The sequence below is a fragment of the Telopea speciosissima genome, chromosome 3 (assembly GCF_018873765.1).
Source record: "Telopea speciosissima isolate NSW1024214 ecotype Mountain lineage chromosome 3, Tspe_v1, whole genome shotgun sequence".
Taxonomy (NCBI): domain Eukaryota; kingdom Viridiplantae; phylum Streptophyta; class Magnoliopsida; order Proteales; family Proteaceae; genus Telopea; species Telopea speciosissima.
Genome location: NC_057918.1, coordinates 21,433,887 through 21,460,025, shown reverse-complemented (window position 1 = coordinate 21,460,025; position 26,139 = coordinate 21,433,887). Strand labels below are relative to the sequence as shown.

Genomic DNA, 26,139 nt, shown 5'->3' with positions numbered 1-26,139 from the left:
TTCTTGAACCTGACCATGTGGCCACCAAGTTGCAGACAGATAAGGATTTACGTTTCAAGTTCAGGCAAACTTAGTAGCTAAGCTTTTGTGGTGTTAGATCAATTTTCATCTAGATTTCATGACAAAAGGATGAATGATCATTTTTTTATGTATTTCTTTTGAAATTTTGAAAAAAAAAAAAGAGAGAGGAGGAAATCTGATGGCCAGTTATAGAATTTTCCAGACAGACATGAAAATACATGTTTTTGATGGTTTATTCCAGATCATCCATTGTTGTTCAAGTTTTGAATTGTCTAGTACTTTGCAGCATATGACTTGGCCCCCTAAACCGATAATACTTAAAATTGACTCAGACAATATTCTGTAAAATTTTAATATAAAAACTCATGTAATAACTGTATGACAGAAACAAATCACATGAGTTTGCAACTTGCTTCTCCAACATTAATGGTGATGAGCTTATACTGCTAACATGGCATTGGCATGCCTTTGGTTTAGGGTAATTGCAAATATATAAATGCTCCATTGTTGTTTTTCTTATGACAAAACAGTTGCATCAAAACCCATGACATAAGTTACTAGATTCAAGAACTCAGTATGTGTATCCCTTGACAAACATCCCCTTCTTAGCCTCCTCTGACTCGCCTTCACCTGTGTACTTTCCAAGTTGAGCAAGTGAGTTGGCCTTTGCTCGTACTAGGAGAGTTTCTTGTGCGGCCTTCACATTCTCCGGCCTTCCTCCCCATGTCTTCAGGCATGTGTTCTGAAGTGCTCTTGCATAAGAAAATGAAACATGCCATGGGTTTGCTCCTTGGTTCATAGCATTCAAGTTCAAGGTTGCTTCGACTTCAGATTGGCCTCCTGACAGAAACTTTTTTGCAAAAGAAGAAGGAAAATTAGTCACAAGGTAAACTTTCAATAGACTTCAGATTGGCCTCCTGACAGAAACTTTTTTTGCATTCAAGTTCAAGTTGCTTCACTTGGTTCATAGCATTCAAGTTCAAGGTTGCTTAGACTTTCTTTTCCATTTTTTTTTTTTTTCTTTCACTTTTTTTTTTTGAAACAATTGAAATATGTAGATTGGTAAGATAAGCATACCATAATTCCTGGGACAGCAGGGGGAATCCTTCTCTGAAGGAGTTTCAGAGTGTATTCAGAAACTTGCTCTGGTGTGGCTCTTTCCTTGCATTCAGCACCAGGTGTCACCATGCTGGGCTTGAGCAGAATCCCTTCAAACATAACATTGTTCTCTGCCATGTAGAAGAAAACCTCTGCCCACACTTTCAGGGCTACCTCGAAGGTCCTCTCAATTCCATGCTCTCCATCCAGTAAAATCTCAGGTTCAACTATAGGAACCAAACCATTGTCCTGCATCAACAAAATAAGGAACTAACTAGTCAGTCCTACTTCTTTCTCTAACAAAAGGTACTTCAATGCATGCTTCATTTACTCTATTCTTCTAATAGTTTTTAATTTAGAAAATAACCTATTTTAAGCTTTAAATCCTATGATTTATTAAAGTTCTTCAAGTTACACTCTACTATATTCTTATTCATGTAAACTCAGGTGCTACATCCTTCATGCTTGACATCTTTATAAGCCAATTGAGTCTATTGAATTGATGAAACCATCAGATTCTCTTGAGGTCTTACATTAACAAAAGCTCAGGGTTGTTCAGTGTATCAATGGGTTGCTGTGTTCCAATTCTAAATTCCCTGTCCAGCTACCTTGGACATTAAATAATGAAGAAAACAGAAATGAACTGAAGGATATGAGTTACTTGTGCAATGGAAGCATATCTTGCCAACCCCCAGGCAGCTTCCTTCACTGCAAGTGCTGATGGCCCGTTTGGAATACTGACAACAGTACGCCTAGCATATGATCAACAACAAAGATAGAATCAGCATTTACAGATAGAATTGTACAAAGTAGATAGTTGAATATAATTCCTAGAGGCTTTTATAGGGCATTCACCATTTGGCAAAGCGCGCCCCTTGCTCATAGTAAGCTGCGCAGCGAGATGCCAGACCATCCAGTCCTTGGCACCATGATTCATTATTTGATCCAGCCAGTGGCACCAGTCCCTACAAATGAAAATACTGTTATATACTATGATGCATGTATATATGCATGCCTCTTCTAATAATCATGCTTATGGTTCATTTTCATGTTGCAGTTTGTCATGGGTTCATTCTTATGAACATTCCTTACCTTGTCAACCTTAATTCCTGGCATTATATTCTGCTCCTTGAGAACATCCACCATTTTCTTACCATCTATTGTAGACTGATAGAGTGTTTCCTCAAACAGGATTGCTCCTGAGATGTACTGTCCCAAACCTGGAACAGAGACAAGGAGTGTTCTGTAAGCTTGGCGGTTGGCCTCTGTGTTTTCAAGACCAATGGAGGCCAATCTCTTTCCACAAGTTGCATTAGATTCATCCATGGCCAATATACCTCTGCCTGGTGATGCGACGCTTTTCTGCGAATACATGACAGTTAGACCCCAGTTTTTATGGCATAAAATGATAAACCAAATCAGAAACAATTGGTGAGAGTTGTTACTTTGAGAGAGAGGTTGTGGGCCTATATAGTGCTCAAGGAAATATTAGTGTTCCTGTGGAGCAGAAACAGGTGATAGTGAAAGGAACATGTTTGGGTAGGGACTAATTGGTTTTTGAATTTAATTGTTTCTGTAACTTGTTAGTATTTGAGAAGTAATTCTACTTTTGCTTTTAATTGCAAGACAGATTCAGTTGGTTAAATCCCTTAATTATTATACATAGAATAAGAAACATCAGTTACAAAATTGTTTTTGGTCTCCTCAACTTTCCCTACTGATAACAGGGAAAAGGCAATTACAGGAGATGGCAGAGTATTCATTTGCATCTTTGGCTAAGAAACCTATCTTACCCAAGTTAGGCAAGTCAACTTTAGCTCATGTTAATTGAAAGTTACTGATTCTTATAAGATAATTAGTTACAAGGAGCAAATATTTTATCCAAGATAGAAAGTGATAAGAAACAACTACTACCGCAGTTTTGATAAGCTCGTCGGAGTAAGCACCAGCATGGACAGTGAAGGCCACAGAAGTAGGCTGCAAGTGAGAGGTCGACTGATGTGAGTTGGCTGCAAACCATTCTGATCTTTTGGGAAGGAAAGAAGTCCTGAGAATTGTAGCAGAGGCCATTGTAGAGGATGAAGATTGAGTGAGGTCTTCTGTTCTAGGCTCTTAAGAAGTAGTTTAAAAGTGGCCTTACAAGCTGAGGTTACATATTTGAGGGCAAGGGGAGATAGTGCATGTGAGGTGGATATTATTCGTTGGTTTTTGAATGGACAAGATTGAGTCACAAGAGTGAGAAGTGATTTTGGCTGCTTCTTATATAACTCTCTCTGTGAGTTTCCAGTTGTAGATACACGACATTAGACTTTTTGGTTTGAAAAAAATTAAGATCTCCACTGGCTGACCCTCCAAACACTCTTGCCCACCAGAAAAGTGTAAAGAAGGTGAACTGCAAGTTAATTCACTAAGAATTATGGAATGAAGTGTGAACCAGAATAAGAACACCCTTAGGAGTAAACCTAGAGATTTAAGCGGATCAAATACAAATTAGATGTGATCGGATCTGGAAATTCATGATCGAATACGAATATCCCTAAACAGATACAGATACGAATCAAATTCGGATTTTCGACTATTCTTTTACATCCCTGACTTGTGTAAACCAGACCTTCCTCCCTCGGCAAATACCATATCTCTTAGCCTCATGATTCTCATTGCCTCATTCCTTAGAATTTGTTGAATCTTCAAAAACCCTTAAGATCATTAGCTATTTAATTTTGTAGTATTGGTTGAATATCTATTCGGATTGGATAATTTTTTTTCCGGATTATTCAATTTTTTTTCTACATATCTTTAAGCAGATACAGATGCCCCTAAATGAATACAGATGTGAATCGAATTCGGATTTACGGATACCCATTTACATCCGTAAGGAAACCCAAAAGTTGTTTTAGTTTGAGAAAGTGGAACACAGGCTGGTTTGGGCTTTAACTTTCACGATGGGCCTGTGCTGGATCTCAGCCCACCCAAGTTGATTGTCATGAAGGATAATGCTGCATGCATGCCTTTTCTTGGCTTCCTTAAATAAGGGAGTTCTTCGGTAGCTTAGTGGTATAACGGTCGGTTGTTATAATTGACTAGTCATAGGTTCAAATCCTATTTGGAAGAATTTCTACTTATCACTTTTCTGACCTGGCGACCCTTGGCATTCTCCTTAGTTTCTTGATTAGTAGAATCGTGAGACATCAAACTGGGAATTTTTTTTCTTGTGTTCCAAACCGGCACAATCTCTCATATAGGTGAACTTGGTTCGTTCAATTTTTAGTGAGCAAAGAAAACCACAGAGTCCATGGTTCTAGGGATTGGATCGGTATCGATGGAGGGCAATACTGATTCTGGGGCGATCTCGTATTAGTGGATAGATTTGGACCAAGGGTAAAAAGGTTAAAAAATCATTTTTAAATAAAATTTGGGGTAAATACGTCCGATTTAGAATGAAACAGAGCGACCAATCCCATATCCAATACCAATTTCTAAAACCTTGGGTAAAATATTTTTCCTTACCTCCCAGAATTCTTTGAGAACCTAACTATTAAAACCATGCAAATTTTGCAGTTCGTTTTCCCATCAATTTTCACTGAAAAAATCTGCATTTGAATAAGGACCCGCTTTCTCTTTCACCATGGAGATCTGACCCGTTGATTACCTTGGAGAAAGGTATTTTCAACCCTGTACAACAGGAAGGGGTGGGAGTTTAGTGATAGACACAAGAGTCTCAATCACATTGTCACATTACAGTGGTGAAGGATTCTTCCTTCTCCATGGATGAAGGAAACCTTAATCCTTCTGAATAATATAATTTGCATTATAATACAACTTTCCCAATGCAGAAATTCATGCAGAGTTCTAGTTGTGTTTGCAACTTCAGAACTCGTTACCGTGAAGGATTCCAGCACCATTTTTGCAGAAATAGCATTCAAACTTTCACTAGGTTGGGATAGAGAACCATGAATCTGATAATAGAAATAAGAAAAGAAAATAGCACTGAAAGGCATGTAAACAGGATATTGGGCATCAAGAAAATCATAACCTTCCAACACCATGAGACATTCCCCACTACAATTTTTTTTCTTGGAGTCAATCTCTATAAATCAGGGAGAACCTGAATTAAGCAGAATATCGTAACCATAAAAAATCCTCCAGATAATTTACAATTCAATTATTTTTGCAAAAATGGCACAGAAAACTTCCATCTATCTGTTTTATAGATAGGAATAGATTTTCCCTTAAGATTTGGACAAAACTATCAAAACGTAAATGAGAATAACTAATAAGCATATGCTTTCCAGTCTAACCAAATCTATTAAAATTCAAGATGTATCATATTTCATATCTTGGAACCTCTTCAGCAAGCTGCACTTTTGGACCATGACTTCAGGATCCTCAGAAGAATCTGGAGTTGACCTAATAACTGAGATCGCCCCAGCCAGGTGCAGAGCATTGACAGCTTCATCTGCAAATTTTTAGAACAACATTTACTTCTTGCACACACACACACACACACACAGAAGGTAAACATACATACTTCTTGGCATCACTGCTGGTTCTAATTCATGATAAGTAACAAGGTTACTCCTGGAGGAAAAGGTAGCTAAGTCCATGAAATCAACCATAGGATCCTTAAACCCTAATTATCGGTAATTGTGTCTACACCTCCATAGCAATGACATGTTGAACTGCAACCGTGTTACTTATCATAGAAACACTATTTTTGCAAGCCTCTAGCTTTCAGACGATCTCAGGTCTTAGAGTGGAACTAGGAAATTCGATGGTGGCTGGTTAAGTATTCCCAACAAAGAAACCTCTATGTTTCAATCCTTGGACTTCCCTGAAGTACCTAGGCCACTGAAGTACCTAAGGCTCCACTTGGGGGATAAATCCAGATCGATGATATTGTGGGAGCCCTTAATCAAGATATACATGCAAGAGGAATTACATTCTCTTGGGACAAGGATCACATTGATGAAATCCACCTTTTCAAATCTCCCCACATATTACTAGCTGGTTTACAGATCCCAAGAAGGTAGATAAAATCATTGAGAAAATAATTTTAGGGATTATTTTTGTGGGAGCCAGGGGAAGGAGGAGTGATCCTTGACACGGTAAGAGGGAGTGTTAGTTGATTATGGAGATAAAAAGAACTTGGCACTCCTAGCTAAGTGGATTTGGGGATTCCCTTTAGAGCAGCAGTCTTTGTGGCACAAGGTGATTCTATCCATCTATGGATTGTCTGAAAACGAGTGGGACTTTAGGGAGGCCAAATGGGAAGATTCAAGAGCTCCTTAGAAGAGCATTATGAGAATTCTCCCACTTGTGATTTTGTAGTTAAGGTTTGATGTGGCAATGATGATAGGATTAGGTTCTGGGAGGATCTTTGGTGGGCAAATATCTCTTTGAGAGAAGATACCACAGGCTTTATGGCATTTTGGATGTTTGGAACACTGGTGAGAAAAAGTTTGGTTCAAGAGGAGAATGAGATAAGTTGGAATCTTGGTTTTAAGAAAGGGTTCAGGGAAAGCAAGTTACAGAGTGTCAAGAGCTTGTTAGGAGGTCTGCAGGTGGTGGTGGTGTCATTGGCTCATGAGGACACGAGGGTTTAGTCTTTGACATCAGATGGCAAATTGTCCTCCAAATCTTTCTTCTCCATGCAATTTCATTTGTTTTATCCTGCGGACCTGGCACATCCAGGGAATCTCTTCTCTTACAAACCTACATGTAGGCCACATGGTCCCTCCAAAAATAAGGCTTTGGGATACGAGATTGCCAATAGGAAGGTTATGATGGCAGACACATAAGAGACCATGATGTGTCCTTTCTCCCTCCGTCTGTCCTACGTGTCTAGAGAGGGTGGAACAGTTAATCACTTGTTTCTTCAATGTCCCTTTGCCTAAAAGGAGTGGTTCCTTTTTTGAGGGTGTTCGTTTAAACTGGAATTTGTCAAAAGATGTTTTTTTTTTTGGGGGGGGGGGGGGGGAATATGTGGTTTTGGCTTTTCATTCTTTTGGAGAAAGAGGGAGTTCCACCTGGTGTAAGAACTACGAAGAAGAAGAATAGTAGAGGAAAAGAGTAAGATCACACATGATAAAAGCAGATCAGAATAAGAAAGAAGGAAATCAGGTCTGAGATACCAATACCGTATGCACTGCTCAACCACATCAAAACTCTTCAAAGAACTCAAATTTCTTTACACAAAACATCATTATTTGATTGGGGGGGGGGGGTATCACATATATAAAGATCTTTTAAATTTCTTAAATTGACTCATAAAAGGACTTGTAATCACTCACAGAAACTCAATAAAGTAAATAAACACAAAACAGAACTCTTAAAAGCTACAAGTATCCCAATGTAACCCAACACTTAACTACTACTCTCGTATACTAACTTCACCCCTACTTAAATTAGGCCCGTTATAATGAAACCTTAAAAAAAAAAAGTCCCAGCCAATAATATTACTATCCAAAGGTCAATTTCAGCCCATTGGATTGCCACCAGTACCTTATGGGCCTCCATACAGGATTAAGGATTAATGCCTAATACAACTGCATCAAATGGATAAGAAAAGGGTGGTGAGACCAAGGTGGTGCTCCGAGTGTTTTTTTTTTTTTTGTTTTGTTTTTCTTCTTACATGCAGTATGAAATTTGGGATTACTTTCCCCACTTCTGTGGGTTGGACTCTTTCTTTACATTGAGTTTTATCAATAAAGTGGTTGCTTTAAGAAAGAAAGAAAAAAAAAAAAAAAAACTGGAGTTTGGTTTGACATGTCATGACACATTCTCAACATGGGAAATAAGTAAGGTATGGAGCACATCTCTCCACACAAGTAATTTAAAGACTCCATTTTGACTGATCTCCAAATATGGTATATCGGCCCCCAAGTCCCCAACCAAGAGCATCTTCTGGTCAAGAATTAGCTAAATATCCCATCAAATGAGCTGAATTATGTGCTGTGGAGTGTGGATCTTCTCATCAACTTTAGCATGGTCAGATTGTCTGAAGTTACCAGAAGCAGAATGTCTCACAGATGCCATCATTAATATTAGCTTCACAGGAAAAACTACCCACAGCTGATTCCCGCTTCATCAACTTTAAAGGGTCTTAGGGTACCGGAGATGCAGAGTGCAAGTTGGATCCCATCATTAATATTTACTTCACAGAAAACCACCCCCCATCTTTTTCTTTTCTTTTGTTGGAGAGGGGGGGGGGGGAGTACGAGGTGCAGGGTTATTACTGATTCAGAGGTTTACTTGGTAAAGGTGGGCTTCAGACACACCCAGGCTGTTTTTATTCAGCTAAGAGTCCCTGTACATGGTGAGGCCATCCAGTTCCAGCACACAAGCATCAAAGGAAATACTGTAAATGTGATAAAGCTTACTTTCCAACCACACATTACTACGTGATCTAGTTGATGTTGGCAAAGGTGATAACTTACAATAGAAGGAAGTTCCATCAAGGATACCTTCTCAGAGAATGCAGGTTGGTCAAGATATAAATCAGGTAGTGCTTACAACTTTTCTGAGTTCTGAGCAGTTTTAACTAAAACATCAAAGAGAGGGTCAAGAATTTGAGATAAAACATAATCCACCTCAAGAATAAAATACAAAGAAATATAAACTATTACTAGGGCTGTAAACGGATCAGATTCGGCTCGGATAGTGCTATATCCGGATCCGCATCCGATTAGCTATTGGACGGATTCGGATAGTGCTAAACGGATACGGATCGGATATTTTATCCGTTGACATGTAAATTTAGCTTTTCGGATAGCTATAACCTATCCGTATCCGCATCCGTTTAGCTTTCGGACGGATTCGGATAGCGCTAAATGGATACGGACACGGATACGGAAACGGATTTTGGCTATTCATTTACACCCCTAACTATCACCAAATCATATTCCATCTCTAGATGCCACCTATGTATGGTTCTTCAAGTTTAAAATCTCAAACACACGATCGTTTAGTTTTGATTCTCACAACAATAAGCAGACATAACTCCAATACACATCTTTTCTGGCATATAATTCCCATTGGATCAATTATGGACCATTAATAGTTAGTTTCAAGGAGTATAACATGATATCCATTTAGCCCAAATTCTTGATATGGGCTACAATTCTAGATTTCAAAGAGCACACAGGTAGGGAAACTCTCAGAAGATGCTAATATGCATGTTGCTAGAAAATTGGAAAAAAAAAATCAGAACATTAAATTCATTGACAGTGTAAAGAAATGATGACATGCAAATATCAATTCTGGTCCTGACCTGAGTGTGAAAGGGTAACAAGAGCCTTCAAAGCTTCTTTCCGTGTACGGTCATCCTTGGCAGTCCCTAACATATTCAAAAGCTCCTGTGCTCCACCCATCTCTACTATTTTCATTCGTCTCTCATCTACACAAAGAAAATGTATAACAGAAACACAACTCAGAAATTAACCATTCAAGTATTCTAAATCACCACCTCTAGATCAACCACTGTCCATTAAGAATTTTAGCCATTGGTTAGTTGCAGAAATAGACATTAAAACATAGCACTGGCATTTAAGTATCAGCAGCAAGGCTTTGTTCACATTTTGATGAAAACACACCATTTTACCATAATATGATAGAATGTCATATCCATAATTCACAGAATGTAGATGGAGAATACCATCGATTGCAAACTGGGATAATCTGGATGCTCCCATCCTTTTAAACAATGGATCCTTGACTTGCAAGAGAGACACAGACTGTTGCAACAAATTATCACCTGGGAAATCAATCATCAAAAGAGAATAAATTTTCTTCCATCTAAAGCCTTGACGAGTATGAAGCAAAGAGTAATTGAGCAACATGAAAAAGCAAGCATTGCTCTAGGAAACCAATATGCATACCCATGTAAGGGAAAAACTGGTAAGCAACAAGTGTAGCAGTCCCAGCAAAAATAAGTTTGAACAGCCATCCTATTTTCCTTTCAGCATCCTCCTCAAGTGAGAGCTCATCTGGAACCAAGTAACATGCACATCAAACCTCCAGTAGTTCTCAACAGATAGTGCAGCCAATACAATTTTTAATCCCATAATGGGAGATCTACAGAATCTCTCGAGAAATTAATAGAAAATATTGGTTCTCTCACGTCAGTAATCAAATTTTACTCTAATAATGAATCAAGTTTACTGCAATTATTTCATTACATGCATAACATCAAAACATTTGAATTTCTCATAAGTCTTAAACAGCCAGTTGAAACTAAAATAAACTGAGGACCAATTCAACCCCCCACCCCCACAAAAAAAAATCATTGAATTATATCTGAGTTGCAAATGAACATTGATTTTCAGATAGCCATAATAAATAAACTGTCCTTTACTCGAGGTGTAGGTCAAATCTCGGTCTTCAGCGTTAGCATAGTTATTCTGGAAAAGATGGAGAATTTGATTTGAAGGCGGCTCACTTCTTCCTTTGGAATTCAAGTTGCAAGCTTGAAGAATGAATCTTGCTTCAGTTGATGGTCCTTACTGCATGAGAGAAATAAGCAGGCTTTGGATAATCATGTGAACCTATGTGCAAAATCACCAGAAAAGCAAAGGACTTGATTCTAATTTGGGCTGCCAACTGTGAAGAGGCCAAGGTCTCATCCCATTATTAATAAGGTTGAATTTACTATCTTGAGGGAAGCCTCTCAGTAGTCCACAGGCCTTTTGTTTTTTAAAGATATTAAGTCCTTATTCATCATCCTTATATGGTATCACAAGCCCCAGTAAAATTTTAGATTGAAGAACTGACTAACTTCATCACTCAAGGCTTAAATTAGTATATGACCATATGTATTTGAACTCGATTTTAAATTACTTTATTGCTTAAAATAGACCATATTTTTCCCATTAGGGAATGCTCCAGGGAGGCTCCCCTTTAACATAGAAGGTTCTCCAAGATTCTGCATTGCTCTGATACTTCAGATATACTTAGGGGAGCGCTACAGGTACTATTGAGAGAGATTGGCCTCTCTTGGCACAGTCTGGCCCTAGATCTCCCCTGTGGGGACATCACTTGTTTCCCTCCTCACAAATTCAAAATCGAGTTTAATGTTGATGGATGAACAAATGGGGAACCCTGGTTTTTTCGAGTATTGCCAATGCATTTAGAAACAGATTAGCAGTACTATTCAGCTCCTGCTAGGATAGCTGATTCCATCTAAATAGATGATCTTGCCCTTCCCCAAGGCCACTTGCAAAGATGCCATTGAATACCTGAGAGTTTTGGTTGAAGGAGCTGTGGTTAGGAATCGATCAGTCAGGAACAGGCTCAGACAGTAGTGCCTCATTCACTTTGTTCTAGAACATCTTTTCCAGGTAATGTTCGACAAACTCTAATATCTATGAGTTAGCCAAGCAGGGTGTCTCTAGGCCTAGCCAAATAATCCATCATAGCTAAGCCAAAATCAAGAAAACTAATTAAGGGTCACTTATTAGCTTGCAGGAACATGACACCAAACCGTCCATTTAACAATCAGAAGTTGTTGGTTTCACTAGCTTTTTTTTTTTTTTCCAGCCCAAATCATACGGGTCTTCTCTGTTAGTCCAAGTCTTCCGATTACTACTATTCCAAATTCCAACTATTCAAATTCATAGAATTCTTATTTGCAATCAGTAGATAGTTCACTAGTTTTTTTTGTTTTTTTCCAACCCAAATCTTACGGATCTTCCCTGTGAGTCCAGCCAAATTGGACCATTTGCCATTTCGTTTACCGGTCTCTTTCATTCATTTATTGATTGGGCCAAATAATCCATCATAGCTAAGCCAAGAAGGGTGTCTCTAGGCCTAGCCAAATAATCAATCACATGGTCACCAAGTGTATATATCTAAAGATCTCTCCATTCTATACCCTTACATGGGCCATTGGAAAAGTCATAGGATGAGCACGACAGAATAAAGAAATGTGCACCCCAAAAAAATTAAGGGACGAAAATTCTTATCTAGTTTTTGGAGGGATGAGTTCCTGGCCACTTGGGGTATTTGGCCCAATAAAATTGTATAAAACTTGCACTTCTATAAAATAATGTCCCTAGAATGCATGGTGAATGGTCAGTAAGAGTTACAGGAATTATTAAACCTCATAGGTTAAATCATTACATTGCATATCATGAAGTGTACAGTTGATCATCACATGCTGCCACCCTGATTTCTCTTGATTCACCAAACCAACACTGTCAATGGTTTCCACGGAATATGTTTCACAAAAGGGAAGCAGTTCTTATCACGTTCTCTAATTGTTTTTGTTCAACAAGGATTCAAGTTCTTAGATGGTTTCATCTGCAACTGAAGCTTAGAAAGAAGAAAACTGCGAAAGCCATAAAAGGAAGAAAATCTACCAAATTGACATCAGAAACAACAATGAAGAAGGAAATGGCATACCTCTTCGATTTAAGGATGAGAACCTGCGAGCGGGAGCAATCTCAGGATTCCTTCTACACAAATACTGAAGAAACAATCACCAGAATTCCAATCAAATGTAACCCAAAAAAAACAAAAAACCAATTAAACCAATAAAGATAAAATTCAAATGATCAGAATCATTAAATACACAATCTTGCAACCAAAAGCAATAGAAAACAATTCTTCTATCCCTAAATTTCACCATAGAGAGTAGGACCAAATGAAGTATCCATCCAAACTGCTAGGGTTTAGAGAGTTGGGGAAACAGAGAAGCACTTACAGAACTGAGCCGTCGTGTAAATGTACGCATCATGAGAGAAGGAAGGCGTGGGTGATGGTTCTGAAGTCCAGAGGTGCCTCACTGTTATTCACTGCTAGTCGACGGCAAGAACGAGCAACCTTCTTGAGTTCTTGGGCTGTGGGATTCGAAGTAATCCATGGAGTATTGACTGCAAGAGTGACCCGGATGGTCGGACCGGCGTTCGTACAGAGGATACAAGCAGTTGGAATCTTTGGGCTGCGTTTGCTACACCGGAAAATTTTTCATGGAAAATCAACTTCTTCTGTTTATAAAACTTTTGGTGGACATACCTTGTTGTGCGATGCTGAAGGCTGATATGGTAATTTTGACATTTGAAGGCGATCTTTATCGGATTGGCTTTGGACTTGGGTATGAAGGGACCTGCTGAAAACAGGATCACATCAAATCAAACCAAATGAAATCGATTAAAAAATCATCGAGTATGAGTTATGAATAGGTGAATTAACTATCCATATATTTTTTTTTTGTAAGAATTGATTATCCATTGATTTCAATATTTGTGATAAAATTTATGGTTATGAGAGGAGTTGTTATAAATCAATGAGTATGAGGTTATGAATACAAAAATTGATATGTAACAACTAAAAATGTTTCCATTGATCTCCATGATCACTATATAAAATTACTTGGTCATTTAAATGTTTCATATTTGATAGTAAGGTTAATTTTGTGATTTCAATATTTTTTTTTTATTCATTGATTTCAATATTAGTTATCTTCCCCTTATAATGATAAACAATGATTTCGATACAAATTCTATTGTGGATCAAATTAATTTTCCTATTCTTGATTGTTTACTTGTTTGACTTGAGAAGATAATTTAAAGTATTTTTACTAAATCTTTTTTCACTATAGGTTATAAAAGTCAGATGTCAATACAGTTTATGCCTGAAAACAAATCGATCTAAATCAATATTAACCAATACTAAAAAACCAAAATAAATCGAAATTGACCAAAAATCAAAGTTTTTAATGGTTTGATTTTGGTCTCATTCATTTTCAAATCGAAACCAATTCAACTCGACATAAACCAAACCGAACCGACCGTTTGACACCCCCAACATGGGAGTTCCTTCCTAATAATTATGGAAATAAAATCAAACAATTGATAAGCTAATATTGGTCATGTGGGTCATACTAATGGGATAAAATGCATACATAAGTACTAGGGTTTAATCGAGATAGGACTCATAGGAGAAGATATTACGATGAAGGGAGAAACATAGTGATACTTCAATATTTGTTTCAAACTTCATATAAAAGTAAGGCTGTGGCAACAATTGTGCTTAAATCTTGGATTAAAACCCCCCCTATTGTTGTTTATGAAATGTCTTTGTTTTGATCTGTCATAGCAACTATTGAGTTAACAATGCAATCTAGAAGAGCTTACCAGATCAGAGAAGAGATTACATGGCTGAAAAAATATATGCAATAGGTGAGAAAAGTTAAAAATAGGAGTACAGATCCTCAATTGAAACGCAACACATGGGAACTTTACCCACCATTTCTTGATTGATCAATAGGTAGTTGGTAACCACTCTCTCTGGTACGCAGGAACACTTTTTTTATCCCCTTTTTTTTTTTTTTCCTTGGTAAGGAGTGCCAAGGAGGAAAACTCGTGTTTAAGTCCCAAGATGTGCTTTCCATTGTAAAGATTTTTTTTTTTTTTTTATTATAATAAAACTTTATTAATGAGGGAACAAAGTCTCGCAAGAGTCAACATACAAGGGAAGCAAAATACAATTAGGAGGAGAGAACAACGAGAATAGGAAAACTTGAGAACGAACACCAAGACTTGCAAGGCAATCAGCAACAACATTGGTTTCCCTTAGAGTATGAGAAAAAATAATGTCCTCAAAGGCCAAGACAAGATTAAGGCAGTCTAAGATGATGGAAGAGATTCTCCAAGGAATGGTTTGAGATGCCCCCCTTAAGATATTTATAATTAGGATATTATCACTTTCTATAATCAATTTGGAGATTAGATATTGAATAGCAGTCTCAAGAGCCTTTTTAATAGCTAATGCTTCTGCAACCAACGCGTAGTTCCAACCAATCCCATCAGAGAAGCAACAAATGAAAGACAAGTCGTTTGATCTACAAATACCCCCAATGCTTGCATTGTAAAATTGAAACCATGGTTTGAGGTATCGGTACACGCGGTACATATCAGTTTTGCAAGTGATTGATCTCGATATCGTGTGACACTATATTGGTGACACCATATACACAAGGGGTAATTAAATGGTCAACAAACCCATTTTAAAAAAAGAATCAAGGGCAAATTTGTCTGATACAACCGATCTATTACTGTATCGGTTTCTAGGTTGATCGATATCTGTTCCAATACCATGCACTAAAACCATTGTTGAAACACTACGTAGAACAAAGTTGACCCCCTTTTTTGTTTTTTTGTTTTTTAGATCAAAAGGTTAACAGAACTCTAACTGGTCACGCAGTGCGCGGTACGGTGTGTATTTGAGCCCAAACACAATCGCGTGTGAAATGACCAGCGCACCCCCCATGGCCCCTATGCCAATGCGGGAGCGTGGTGGAAGCATTTATCTGGGCGACATTGCCGCTTTTCATGGGGGTGGAGTGGTCATTTCGTCCCCTCTATCTAGGCGTAGGCCGGCGCACACCTGTACATAATTCTTTTTCTCATTCTTTGGCGGAGGGTGTCTGGGTATCCACTCAGAGGACAGGAGTGTCATTTCACAAGGGCGTAGGGGGGCACCACCAAGGATTGAGCTCCTCTCCAGGGAGCCTAGCATGCCCAGGGGGCATCAAGCCGTTGGGCTGTGCTGCACACATCCCTAGGCATGCACCGAGATGTGTGCGACACAGTCCAACATTTGGATGTCCCCTGGGCACTGAGCTCCCTGGAGAGGAGCCGGATCCCACCACCAAACAGGGATCTTTTCCCATTTTTAAAAAATTTCTTTTGGGGGTGACCTCATGGAAACATTCGTAAGCCACTCCTCCCATTTTGGGAGAAGGATTGTTTCTCATTCTTTGGGTGAAAATAAAATTTTTATGGGAAAGATTGATAGTGTAAACTACTAGGAAACAATACAAAGTCACCCAACAAAATAAAAAGTGCCCAAACAAGAACAAGAAGAGTTAAGGTACAACCCTAGAAAATGTGTAGATTTGGATTTTTTTTTTCCCCGATGATAATAAAGAAATAAGTACAACCTACTTGCCTTGCACATAGATTGCAAGATTACACACAATTTCTAAACATACTTGATTCTTAAAAGTACTAAACACTATGTCAGAAATACGATTACTAATATACATAAGTTCTTTAATGTATAACCACGGCCAAGGAGAATTAGTAGGGGATGGAAAAATATTAGTTATCTTTGAGTTAGAGCACCATATCTCCTTAATTTTTGAACCTAGTAATGTTGCATGGTCTAGACCCGTTTTACCTCATGGAAACATTCGTAAACCACTCCTCCCATTTTGGGAGAAGGATTGTTTCTCATTCTTTGGGTGAAAATAAAATTTTCATGGGAAGGATTGATAGTGTAAACTGCTAGAAACAATACAAAGTCACCCAACAAAATAAAAAGTGCTCAAACAAGAACAAGAAGAGTTAAGGTACAACCCTAGAAAATGTGCAGATTTGGATTTTTTTTTCCCGATGATAATAAAGAAATAAGTACAACCTACTTGCCTTGCGCATAGATCGCAAGATTACATACTATTTCTAAACATACTTGATTCTTAAAAGTACTAAACACTATGTCCGAAGTACGATTACTAATATACATAAACTCTTTAATGTATAACCACGGCCAATGAGAATTAGTAGGGGATGGAAGAATATTAGTTAACTATGAGTTAGAGCACCATATCTCCTTAATTTTTAAACCTAGTAATGTTGCATGGTCTAGACCCGTCTTGATGCTGTACAATTTCGGATCCCAAACCTTGGATGTCAAAATATTTCCTGCTCCAAAAAACGAAAACCTTCCATCCATAAAAAACAAATACGCCCAGCCTGCCAATCTTAGCCCTGGGGTATGGATTCTAGCACATAATAAGATAGGATATTCATATTTAGGGATAGGTATCCAAAGACGTAAATCACAATTAGATCAAGAATCCTTAAGTACAACATTGGGCAAAGAGGGAGAGGGTTGTAAATTTAAATCTGAAATCCAGCGTGAAACTTGGTGCAAAACCCCAATCGCATTCAGTTTTTCAGCCCCAAATAAAACTTTATTCCGAGCGTTCCAAATAAAGTAGCACGTAATTATAAACACCCCAAAGAACCAAGAAACTGAAGCTTTATCTGGTTGTTTAGAATGAAGAAACTGAAGACAAAAGTCACTTATGGATTCATAAACTAGAGATTCAGTGCGTAAACCCAGAGGGCCAGCCACTCAGATGTGTTTGATCCAGTCGCAAGACAAGAAGAGATGCCAGTAAAATTCGATACAATTTTCACATAATGCACAAGAGGGATCGATCAGTGTCCATTTGGAAAGTGAAGCCTTGACCGGAATAATTAAATCTTAAAGTATTTAATTGATCCCACCAATTTATTCACTGAAATACCTTTGAGATATTTGTCTTTCGTTGTTTAAAATGGACTGGGTCTTGGACTGTTTGGGCCCAAAATACATTATTGTATGTATATGGATGGGAAATAATTAAATCTTAAAGTATTTAATTAAGATTTTGGCTCTTATATATGCCATAGTCAACTTTCAGACTTAAAGCAGAAGACATGGGAGAGACCTCGAGCACAAATCTATTTCAAATTAAGCAAAGAGATTAAAAAATATAATAATATATAGAAGATACCAGAAAGCAGCTAAAAATTATATTAGGCCATTGTTAATCATATGAACCATGTCTTAATTGGTAGGTTAGAGAAGGAGAGGCATAACATTAACCAGAATATGCATGGGAGGTCTTTGCATATATATTTTTGTAATCCAACTAGGTCATCTGCTAATCAACTAGATAATGGCTACGCAATTAACAAAGAACCTCATGGGATTTGACTTTTCTATATAAAAACCATGATTAATAACTAAAACAGGTTAAAGAGAAATAATATTTAATTAATGGGAGAGAGAACGTGGCCTTTGCGCCAGTGTGGGGGCCAATGGGAGCATGTATTGAGGCATCCAACATGTGGCAGGGTGATCATTTTGCCAACCCCGTGTTTGGGTGTAGGAGTGCGCAAACAGGCAGCGTTTTTTCCCCTTAATTTAATGATGCAAGTAACATGGAAAAAAGAAATTTGTGAGAATATAATGAATGATAAGTCTAAAAAATCCAAAAGAGAGAGAGAGAGAGAGAGAGTTGCCTAGTGACCTTCAATGATTGAGTCAAACCCATGAACGTAATAAGTGATGCCACGATCTTAAAAATTAGTTAATCTTTTGGGATTTTCGTGTGGTTTGTGTGATTAAAAAAAAAACAAGTGATACCACTTGAACACACAAAAAAAAGAAATGATGCTACTTAAGTCAACATAATAACTTGGATAAACATGGGTAGGAGTCGCTTAGTGGCCAATAATGATTGAGTCAAAATCATGAACATAATAAGTGATACCACGATCTTAAAAGTTGGTTAACGTTTCGGAATTAACGTGTGATTTGTGAGATTTAAAAAAAAAAACAAGTGATACCAATTAACACAAAATAAAAGGGTTGATACCACTTGAGTCCACACAATGACTTGGAAAAACATGGATAGTTTTGTGTTTTGACTTTGGATAAAGAAAGGATATATATATATTGATTTTCTATGTTAAAATAAAGAAAAACAAATGTCACTGCCAATAAACAATTAAAAAACCTTCCACAGGGGAATTTGGACAGCCATGGTGGCTTATGTGACCATTGTCATATCAACTAGTGTAAACAATGTTTTAGGATTTATAGAATGGGCTTTTTAATTTTTGTTAGCCGGTGAGGATGCACTCATCTTTGCATGTTTTTCTCAATCAAAAGATGGAATGGAAGCTGAACTCCATAGCATCATTGTTTTTTTTTTTTTTTAATAGAAACTCCATAGCATCATTGGATAATGAAAATTTGGCATACATATGAAGGTGTCCCCTAAAGAAATCTAGTGTTGCAATAGCAAGTTCAATGTCCTCCTTCACCCTAATGCTAGTACTATAGTTTCCTAGAAGCTTATTGATAGGTTTTTTTGAACTTGCAGATCTTACTAGTAATTTCACTACTCAAGATGATATACTCCTTTCTCTTACGAAACACACTAGCCTATAAGGCTCTTAAAAACATATGTAATCTTTTCTATGTTTTATAATATATCTTTTCTCTTTTGCCCTTAAAATAAAAACAAAAAAACAAAAAACTAGTGTAAACATATGAATGTGTAATTGGTGGTTTTGTTAATCATTAGGTAACTTCCCTTGATGGTAGGGAAGTGGTATACTTGGACAGGGTCGTAGCTTTGCTTGTTACACACTATCATACCATCTTGAGAGACTGAAGCAAAAAACCTAGGAAAAAACCCTTGTTGATGATGCTTTAGGAACCACTAGAGACAAGAAAATCGCATGCAAGAGCATCAACATAGACGAGTTTTTTGATTTTATGGTAGATATATATGTGTTATAGGAATGAAAAAAAAAAAAAACCTTTTATCTCTCTTGCTTGTGTTGGTGAGTTTACAAACGGTATGGGTTTTAAACAACGTAAAACTCCAAATTGTACGGTAAAAAAAAACAAAACATAAAAAAAGGAAAACAGATAGTACGGGTTTTAAACGTATTGACCTAAAAAAAAATCGGGATGAAAAAAGGGCAGTACACTCATAGAAAATATAAACTGAGGAATTATTACCTAAAAACTTGCATCTAATGTTCCAAAGCAACTATATAACATTCAACATTAATGTATATATATATTCCAAAATCCATTATAAGGTCCAAGACATATCATCCAAAATACAACTTAAAATTTACACACCATAAAAAAAAAATAAAAAAAAGAAGGGAGAAAAGAAAACATGTCCAAAGTTCTATTGAGCAATGTGGCTTGGCTATGACGTTGTTCATTGTTGTCAAAACAACCAACACACTCCCAAAATGATGCATGTTTAGTTGTAGTTGAGAGTCATTGTTTTAGAAACCCTTTTTAATAGATGCATTAGTTTATAGCTCAATTTTGGGATTCGTGCATTCAACATGAATTAAATGTAATAGCATGTAAAGTATAGCCCTTCAAGTTAACTTTACATGTAAAATTCAAGTTGATCGGAGTTCAATTGAAAGAGATATAATCACTTCAGTAAATTATATTGAATAAGTCTAAGATCTTAAAAAAATATCATAAAAATGAGAATGTGTTTTAAACACGGTTAAATTAAAAATATTTGTCATTTGCCATTTTTTCATGTATGTTTGAGAAACAAACAAAAAATTTAAAACAAAAAAAAGGAGAATACATTTAAAACTCATTTTTAAACTCATTTCTGCTAATTATGATTGAAACCAATTGAAACATTTTTTGGTAAACAATAGAACCTTCAAGCCTTGTATGTGTTTTCTGTGAACAATGCGCTGGGGCTAATGGGAACACATTGATCAAGTATTGGCCATCTCCAAACTGATACGATATCGATATGTATTGGTACAAATTGACTCGTATCAGACAGGTTTGCCCTTGGTTTTGCATAAAAATCAAGTTTTTTTTATTTTTACAATTTTACCCTTTATCCATCCAATTCACTGATACGAGATCAGCCACGTTGGGATCGATGTTGATCAATACCGATATGGATCACCCTGGTACAGCCGATCCGATCCGTTTCCTAAAACCATGACGTAATGAGACTTTAGTTTCTTTCATCTTTTACGTTCCGTGAATCACGTATGCCTCCTCGTGTTCCGAATTCCGATGTGATCTTTTCGGGAGAAATACTAAGAACATAAAGAAATACTTAAAACGGCTCAAAATCAAATCTCCAACTCTCTCTTTTTTTATTTTTATTTTTTTTGATTTTGGTAAATCAAAATGTTTAACAGGCCAGTGAACACATCACAGCTGTAGAATCTGGGTTAAGCGTTAGCTGTTACTGAGCTGGCACAAGCGTTCGATTTTGATATTTTTTTATTTTCACCACAAAGACGATATTAACCCTTTTGAATCCTTAAAGTACCTCTTAAACCTTTTTGCGAACTTTTCTCAATGCCATGATGAAAATGGAAGTCCCAAATCGTGAAAAAAAAGTAAGTGAGAAATGGGAATTCCGTGTGCCACTTGAGAATTGAGACCTTGACTGACTTTGAAGGATTTAAATCCTCAAGTCATCTTCACTTATCTGTCTTTATGTGCGGCCACCACTCACTAGCCCACAATCAGTTTTAATGATTACATGGATTTAGTGCATGGTATTGGATCGGGTATTGATCATCTAAAAAATTGATATGATATTAATACAGAAATCAGGTTTTTGATAGTTTTACCAACATGAGTTCGACCAGGTATTAGGATCAATGACTAATGATATGAATACGAATCACTCAATATAGGCGATAGTGACACCTCAAAACATGATAATGAAGCTGAAGACCTAAAGTCATGTGTGTGTGTTCATAATACAAATATCAAGTCCAAGCAATGAAGAAAATTACTAGGAAGACTTTATGGAAGGGGATCCTCTCTAGCGCGCTAGTGCATCCAATGCGTATTCAATGGTCGGTAGCATCCGACATGCATCCCAAGTGCAATCTAACCCTTGGATGTGTGCTAGAGAGGATCTGGGTACGTCTAGACTCTATGGTTTGGATCTATAATGTTAACAAATAGTTTTAAATGAGATGGTTACACCAATTGAACAATATAGTTTTGGATGTGCACTACCTAGTCATGTGGCTCCTGTGGCTTGTGCACCTAGTTAAAAAAACACACAAAAGTACCATACTACACCATGGAAAAATAGAAATCTTTTGTCCAGGTGTGTGCCTGTGCGTGCACATGCACAACACCCCCCCCCCCCCACACACACACACACAAAATGTTAATTTCACACACTCGCTCTCACTCTTTAGGTGAGCTAGATCCCTAAAAACGAAAGTCTAGTGAATCATTTTGCTTTGGACACTAGGGATTGAAAAGTCTACACTTTCCACTGAGATAAGACAGTTGGGACCCTCAAATGACCTTTGATAGAAAATCAAGGGTAATTTCGTCAACACAAAGACTGACGATAGCTTGCCAAACGTGGACATAGTATCTTCTCTTATTAACTAGTCCTTTATTATTTGGTTGAAATTCCGTTCATGTATACTAAAAAAAGATTCATTATATTCTTCCCCCTTCGCCAGACTCCAGTTCTCGCCCACTTTCATTCCACTAAAAAAATCCACTATCACTTCCAAATTTTATTTTATTTCTATTTTTATTTTTATTTTTATTTTTATTTTTATTTTTACTTCTCTCCTCTCCTCCACCAAAAGAATATTCCAGAATCTAATATCCCAACCGCTCATTCCAAAATCAACGGTACACCCGCACTCAACCTCATTTTAACACCATAGGCGGCCCATCATAAAAACATTTGTAATAATCTCCAGCTACTTCCTCCAAATATAAATGGATTCTCCGAAGTCTTCCTCCTTCCTTTATTATAGATAGACTTTCTCTCCTTCACCTCCTGTGCCAGTACTGTAGATCAGATCTTTCTAAAGCTCCTCCTCAATCATGGCGAACGTTGTTCCTATAGCTTACCAGAACGCATCCCTGTCGGTGCCTGATTGGCTCAACAAAGGTGACAACGCATGGCAGATGATAGCAGCAACCCTAGTTGGGCTTCAAAGCGTTCCTGGACTAGTTATCCTATACGGTTCTATCGTTAAGAAGAAATGGGCTGTTAACTCTGCTTTCATGGCTCTCTACGCCTTCGCTGCTGTTCTCATCTGTTGGGTCACTTGGGCTTATAGAATGTCTTTTGGAGATAGACTTTTGCCTTTCTGGGGTAAAGCTGGTGCTGCTCTTGGTCAGAATTTTCTGATCAGGCAGGCTAGATTGCCGGCAACTACGCAGTACCATAGCGACGGAAGCATCGAAACAGCGGTGGCGGCACCGTTCTATCCGATGGCGTCTATGGTTTACTTTCAGTTTGTGTTTGCTGCAATCACACTAGTTCTCATAGCTGGTTCTCTACTTGGTAGAATGAATTTCAGGGCTTGGATGGTTTTTGTTCCCTTGTGGCTCACCTTTTCCTATACCGTCGGTGCATTTAGTCTGTGGGGTGGTGGATTTTTGTTCCATTGGGGTGTTATTGATTACTCTGGTGGTTATGTGATCCACCTTTCATCTGGAATCTCCGGCTTCACAGCTGCTTACTGGGTTAGTTTTTTTTTTTTTTTTTTAGGAATTTTGAGTTTTGAGTTTGACTCGTTGAGTCAAGGATTTCTGAGTCGTTGACTTTAAGGAATCGGTTTTATTTTTATTTTTATTTCAGGTGGGACCAAGGTTAACAAAGGATAGGGAGAGATTTCCGCCGAACAACGTGTTGCTGATGTTAGCTGGTGCTGGGCTTCTATGGATGGGGTGGGCCGGGTTCAATGGTGGTGACCCGTATTCGGCAAATACGGATTCATCGATGGCCGTGTTGAACACTAATATCTGTGCGGCCACGAGCTTGTTGGTGTGGACGGTTCTTGATGTGCTTGTCTTTAAGAAACCATCGGTGATCGGTGCCGTTCAGGGTATGATCACGGGTCTTGTTTGCATCACTCCTGGTGCAGGTAAGCATTTGTTCCAACATTACTTCTATATGGAACTAGTTTGTTTTTTTAAGTGAAGAGAACCCTATCAGGTTGCGTGTGGTGTGCGGTTCATGTGTCTAGTAGACTCAGAGCTGTGCGAAATGACTACCACATCTTCAGGAATTTCTGTCTTTCCATGAGGTGTCTGGACATAGGAGTCGCAAGCGACTAGGTAGTGTTGTTGGATTCAGATTCTCTACTATCGAGCTGCCCGACAGGACAATGCTGCTAAGACACGGTGAGGCGCGCAATGTCCACCTTACCCCTGCCCGAGCGACTTGCCCGAGTGGGAGTAAGGCGAAAATTACACGTCTCACCGTGTCTTGGCAGCACGATCCTACCGGGCTGCTCGGCAGTAGAGGATCCAAATTGAGTGTTGTTTCTCCCTTTTTTTTTAATCACTTAGGTTTTATATTCAATTAAATAGAGAATTCAAACTTTACAACTTGTGGTTGTTGATCGTCCTTCATGTGACACATTGGGTGGTTAGAGGCTTTCGTATACCGACCACATGAAATTTTATTATATAATTGGTGCATAATTAATAAGTATAATTAATAATCATAATCAATCCATGGAAAGGTCAGATTTGTCCCCACCCGTCCTCATGTGGGTAGCTAATATGGATTTGAGGTGTGTGTGGGTAAAGTCTAAGCTTAAGCCTGGTTCAGAGATTGAGACACCCCTTGAAGAAGTCAATGTAAATATATGTATTCCTTTCAAACTAGGTTTGGAATCACCGATGATGAAGAGAGAATCTCTTCAACTATGTGGTCTAACCATTTGATTAGACTGAAAAAGAATATATTCCACCTCGTAAAATCACGAGTGGGGAATTAATGATCACATTCATTCTTTATAGGCTCCAATCATCAATAGTTAAAATGCTAAATCACTAATAGGGAAGAATGAAAAAACATATCTGCTTAAAGCCTTAATAAAAAAATGTATAGAGCATATTTAGCAACCTTTACTGGAGCGCTTCTCCCATCACAAAGAATAACCACATCCTTCATGGGACCCAGTTTCTTTTCACCTAGAAATCTGACTCTTTGATTAACTTAAGAAAGGAATCTTCGAGGGGATTGCTGACAGTCTGTGTGGCCCTGCGCCAATATGGGGCCAAACCCATGAACAGGAGCTAGAAAGGACCCATGAGGAGCCAAGAGAGGAGTTCAGATCTGCTAGGGGATAGATTTGAACCCTCCATGGGGTGTGGAACCTGCCTCCTAGGGTGTGAGACCTATGCCCCATGGAGGGGTCGGATTTATCCCCACCCGTCCCCATGTGGGTAGCTGATTCAGATTCCCAACAGAGACTCGAAAAGAGAGGCCAACACTTATTTAAGGAGAGTGATTTTCTTACTACATGTAATAGCGTACGGGTACCTCAAACCCAAGACCACAAGCGTGAGGCAGCCACTACTATGAGTGTCGCCAACTACCAACCCAAGGCTTGGGCATCCTTAAGGTTAATGATGTCAAAGGAGTCCAATTACAAGGTCACATCACCCGTGTTAAAAGATTCTTCTTTCTCTCTTTTTGTTTATAGAAAGATTCTTCGTTCTAGGGTGATGGAAAACGAAATTTCATCATCTTTCAAATTCTCATTCCCCAAAAACTAAAATAAAAAACCCATTTTCTTGAAACCTATATACCAAATCCAAAATTAAGTTTCCAGTATGGATCCTTGGAAAAGGGTGGATTAGTTTTCTTACAAGGCTCTTGCCACTACGGGCTTGACCATTTAATCACAATGGAACAATCTTACCGTTGCACCAAGGTCCACCCTCCTTCTTTTGACTGCCTTCAACATAATTAAAAAAAAAAAAAAACATATTTAAGAAATTGATGTTATATATTATATTATTGTTCTAATTTTTGTTGTGATTTGTGTCCATAAACTGTTTGCTTATAGGTCTAGTTCAAGGTTGGGCTGCTATTGTGATGGGAGTACTATCAGGCAGTGTCCCTTGGTTCACCATGATGGTGATCCACAAGAGATGGACTTTACTACAAAAGGTAGACGATACTCTTGGTGTATTCCACACTCACGCCGTAGCAGGCGCTCTAGGGGGCATTCTCACAGGCATCTTCGCCGAGCCAGTGTTGTGTTCCATGTTCTTACCAGTCACAAACAGTAAAGGTTTAGTCTATGGAGGAACCACAGGTGGAACTCAAGTTGGAAAACAAATCGTGGGAGCTCTTTTCATAATCGGTTGGAACTTGGTGGTGACATCTATAATTTGTTTGGTAATTAAGATATTTATGCCATTAAGGATGTCAGAAGATCAATTATTGATAGGAGATGATGCCGTACATGGGGAAGAAGCTTATGCTTTGTGGGGTGATGGTGAGAAATATGATTCAACTAGACATGGTTGGTACCTTAATGATGATACACTCCATCCAACTCAATTGCAAATGGCAACTGGTGTTACTCAAGTAGTGTAAGTGAAAGGAGAGAAGAGAAAATTGATTTTTTTTTTTGTTTATGTTTTAAG

General features: G+C 38.0%; 3 protein-coding genes across 5 annotated transcripts; 1 reads left to right on the top strand and 2 right to left on the bottom strand.

Moving 5' to 3' along the window:
- Nucleotides 1–503: 503 nt before the first annotated feature.
- On the bottom strand, nucleotides 504–25,972 carry LOC122654188 (fructose-bisphosphate aldolase 1, chloroplastic-like). Of its 3 annotated transcripts, XM_043848176.1 has the most exons (8): nucleotides 25,968–25,972; nucleotides 21,544–21,550; nucleotides 3,034–3,204; nucleotides 2,212–2,481; nucleotides 1,975–2,084; nucleotides 1,781–1,871; nucleotides 1,099–1,368; nucleotides 504–871 (listed from the first exon to the last, which is right to left on the bottom strand). In XM_043848176.1, the coding sequence occupies exons 3-8, from the start codon at nucleotides 3,187–3,189 to the stop codon at nucleotides 593–595; spliced, it is 1,176 nt and encodes a 391-aa protein (XP_043704111.1). In that variant the 5' UTR covers nucleotides 3,190–3,204; nucleotides 21,544–21,550; nucleotides 25,968–25,972; the 3' UTR covers nucleotides 504–592. The 3 variants fall into 3 exon arrangements, with proteins under 3 accessions (XP_043704111.1, XP_043704110.1, XP_043704112.1); XM_043848175.1 differs by lacking the exons at nucleotides 21,544–21,550; nucleotides 25,968–25,972 and having other exon boundaries at nucleotides 3,034–3,254; XM_043848177.1 differs by lacking the exons at nucleotides 504–871; nucleotides 21,544–21,550; nucleotides 25,968–25,972 and adding an exon at nucleotides 909–948 and having other exon boundaries at nucleotides 3,034–3,258.
- LOC122654190 lies at nucleotides 5,190–12,862 on the bottom strand. The gene is made up of 6 exons (XM_043848178.1): nucleotides 12,818–12,862; nucleotides 12,517–12,580; nucleotides 9,996–10,103; nucleotides 9,773–9,871; nucleotides 9,389–9,514; nucleotides 5,190–5,575 (listed from the first exon to the last, which is right to left on the bottom strand). Exons 1-6 carry the CDS (start codon nucleotides 12,848–12,850, stop codon nucleotides 5,433–5,435), a joined length of 573 nt encoding a protein of 190 aa, XP_043704113.1. The 5' UTR covers nucleotides 12,851–12,862; the 3' UTR covers nucleotides 5,190–5,432.
- LOC122654187 (ammonium transporter 3 member 1-like) lies at nucleotides 22,549–26,139 on the top strand. The gene is made up of 3 exons (XM_043848174.1): nucleotides 22,549–23,214; nucleotides 23,330–23,615; nucleotides 25,554–26,139. The coding sequence occupies exons 1-3, from the start codon at nucleotides 22,567–22,569 to the stop codon at nucleotides 26,087–26,089; spliced, it is 1,470 nt and encodes a 489-aa protein (XP_043704109.1). The 5' UTR covers nucleotides 22,549–22,566; the 3' UTR covers nucleotides 26,090–26,139.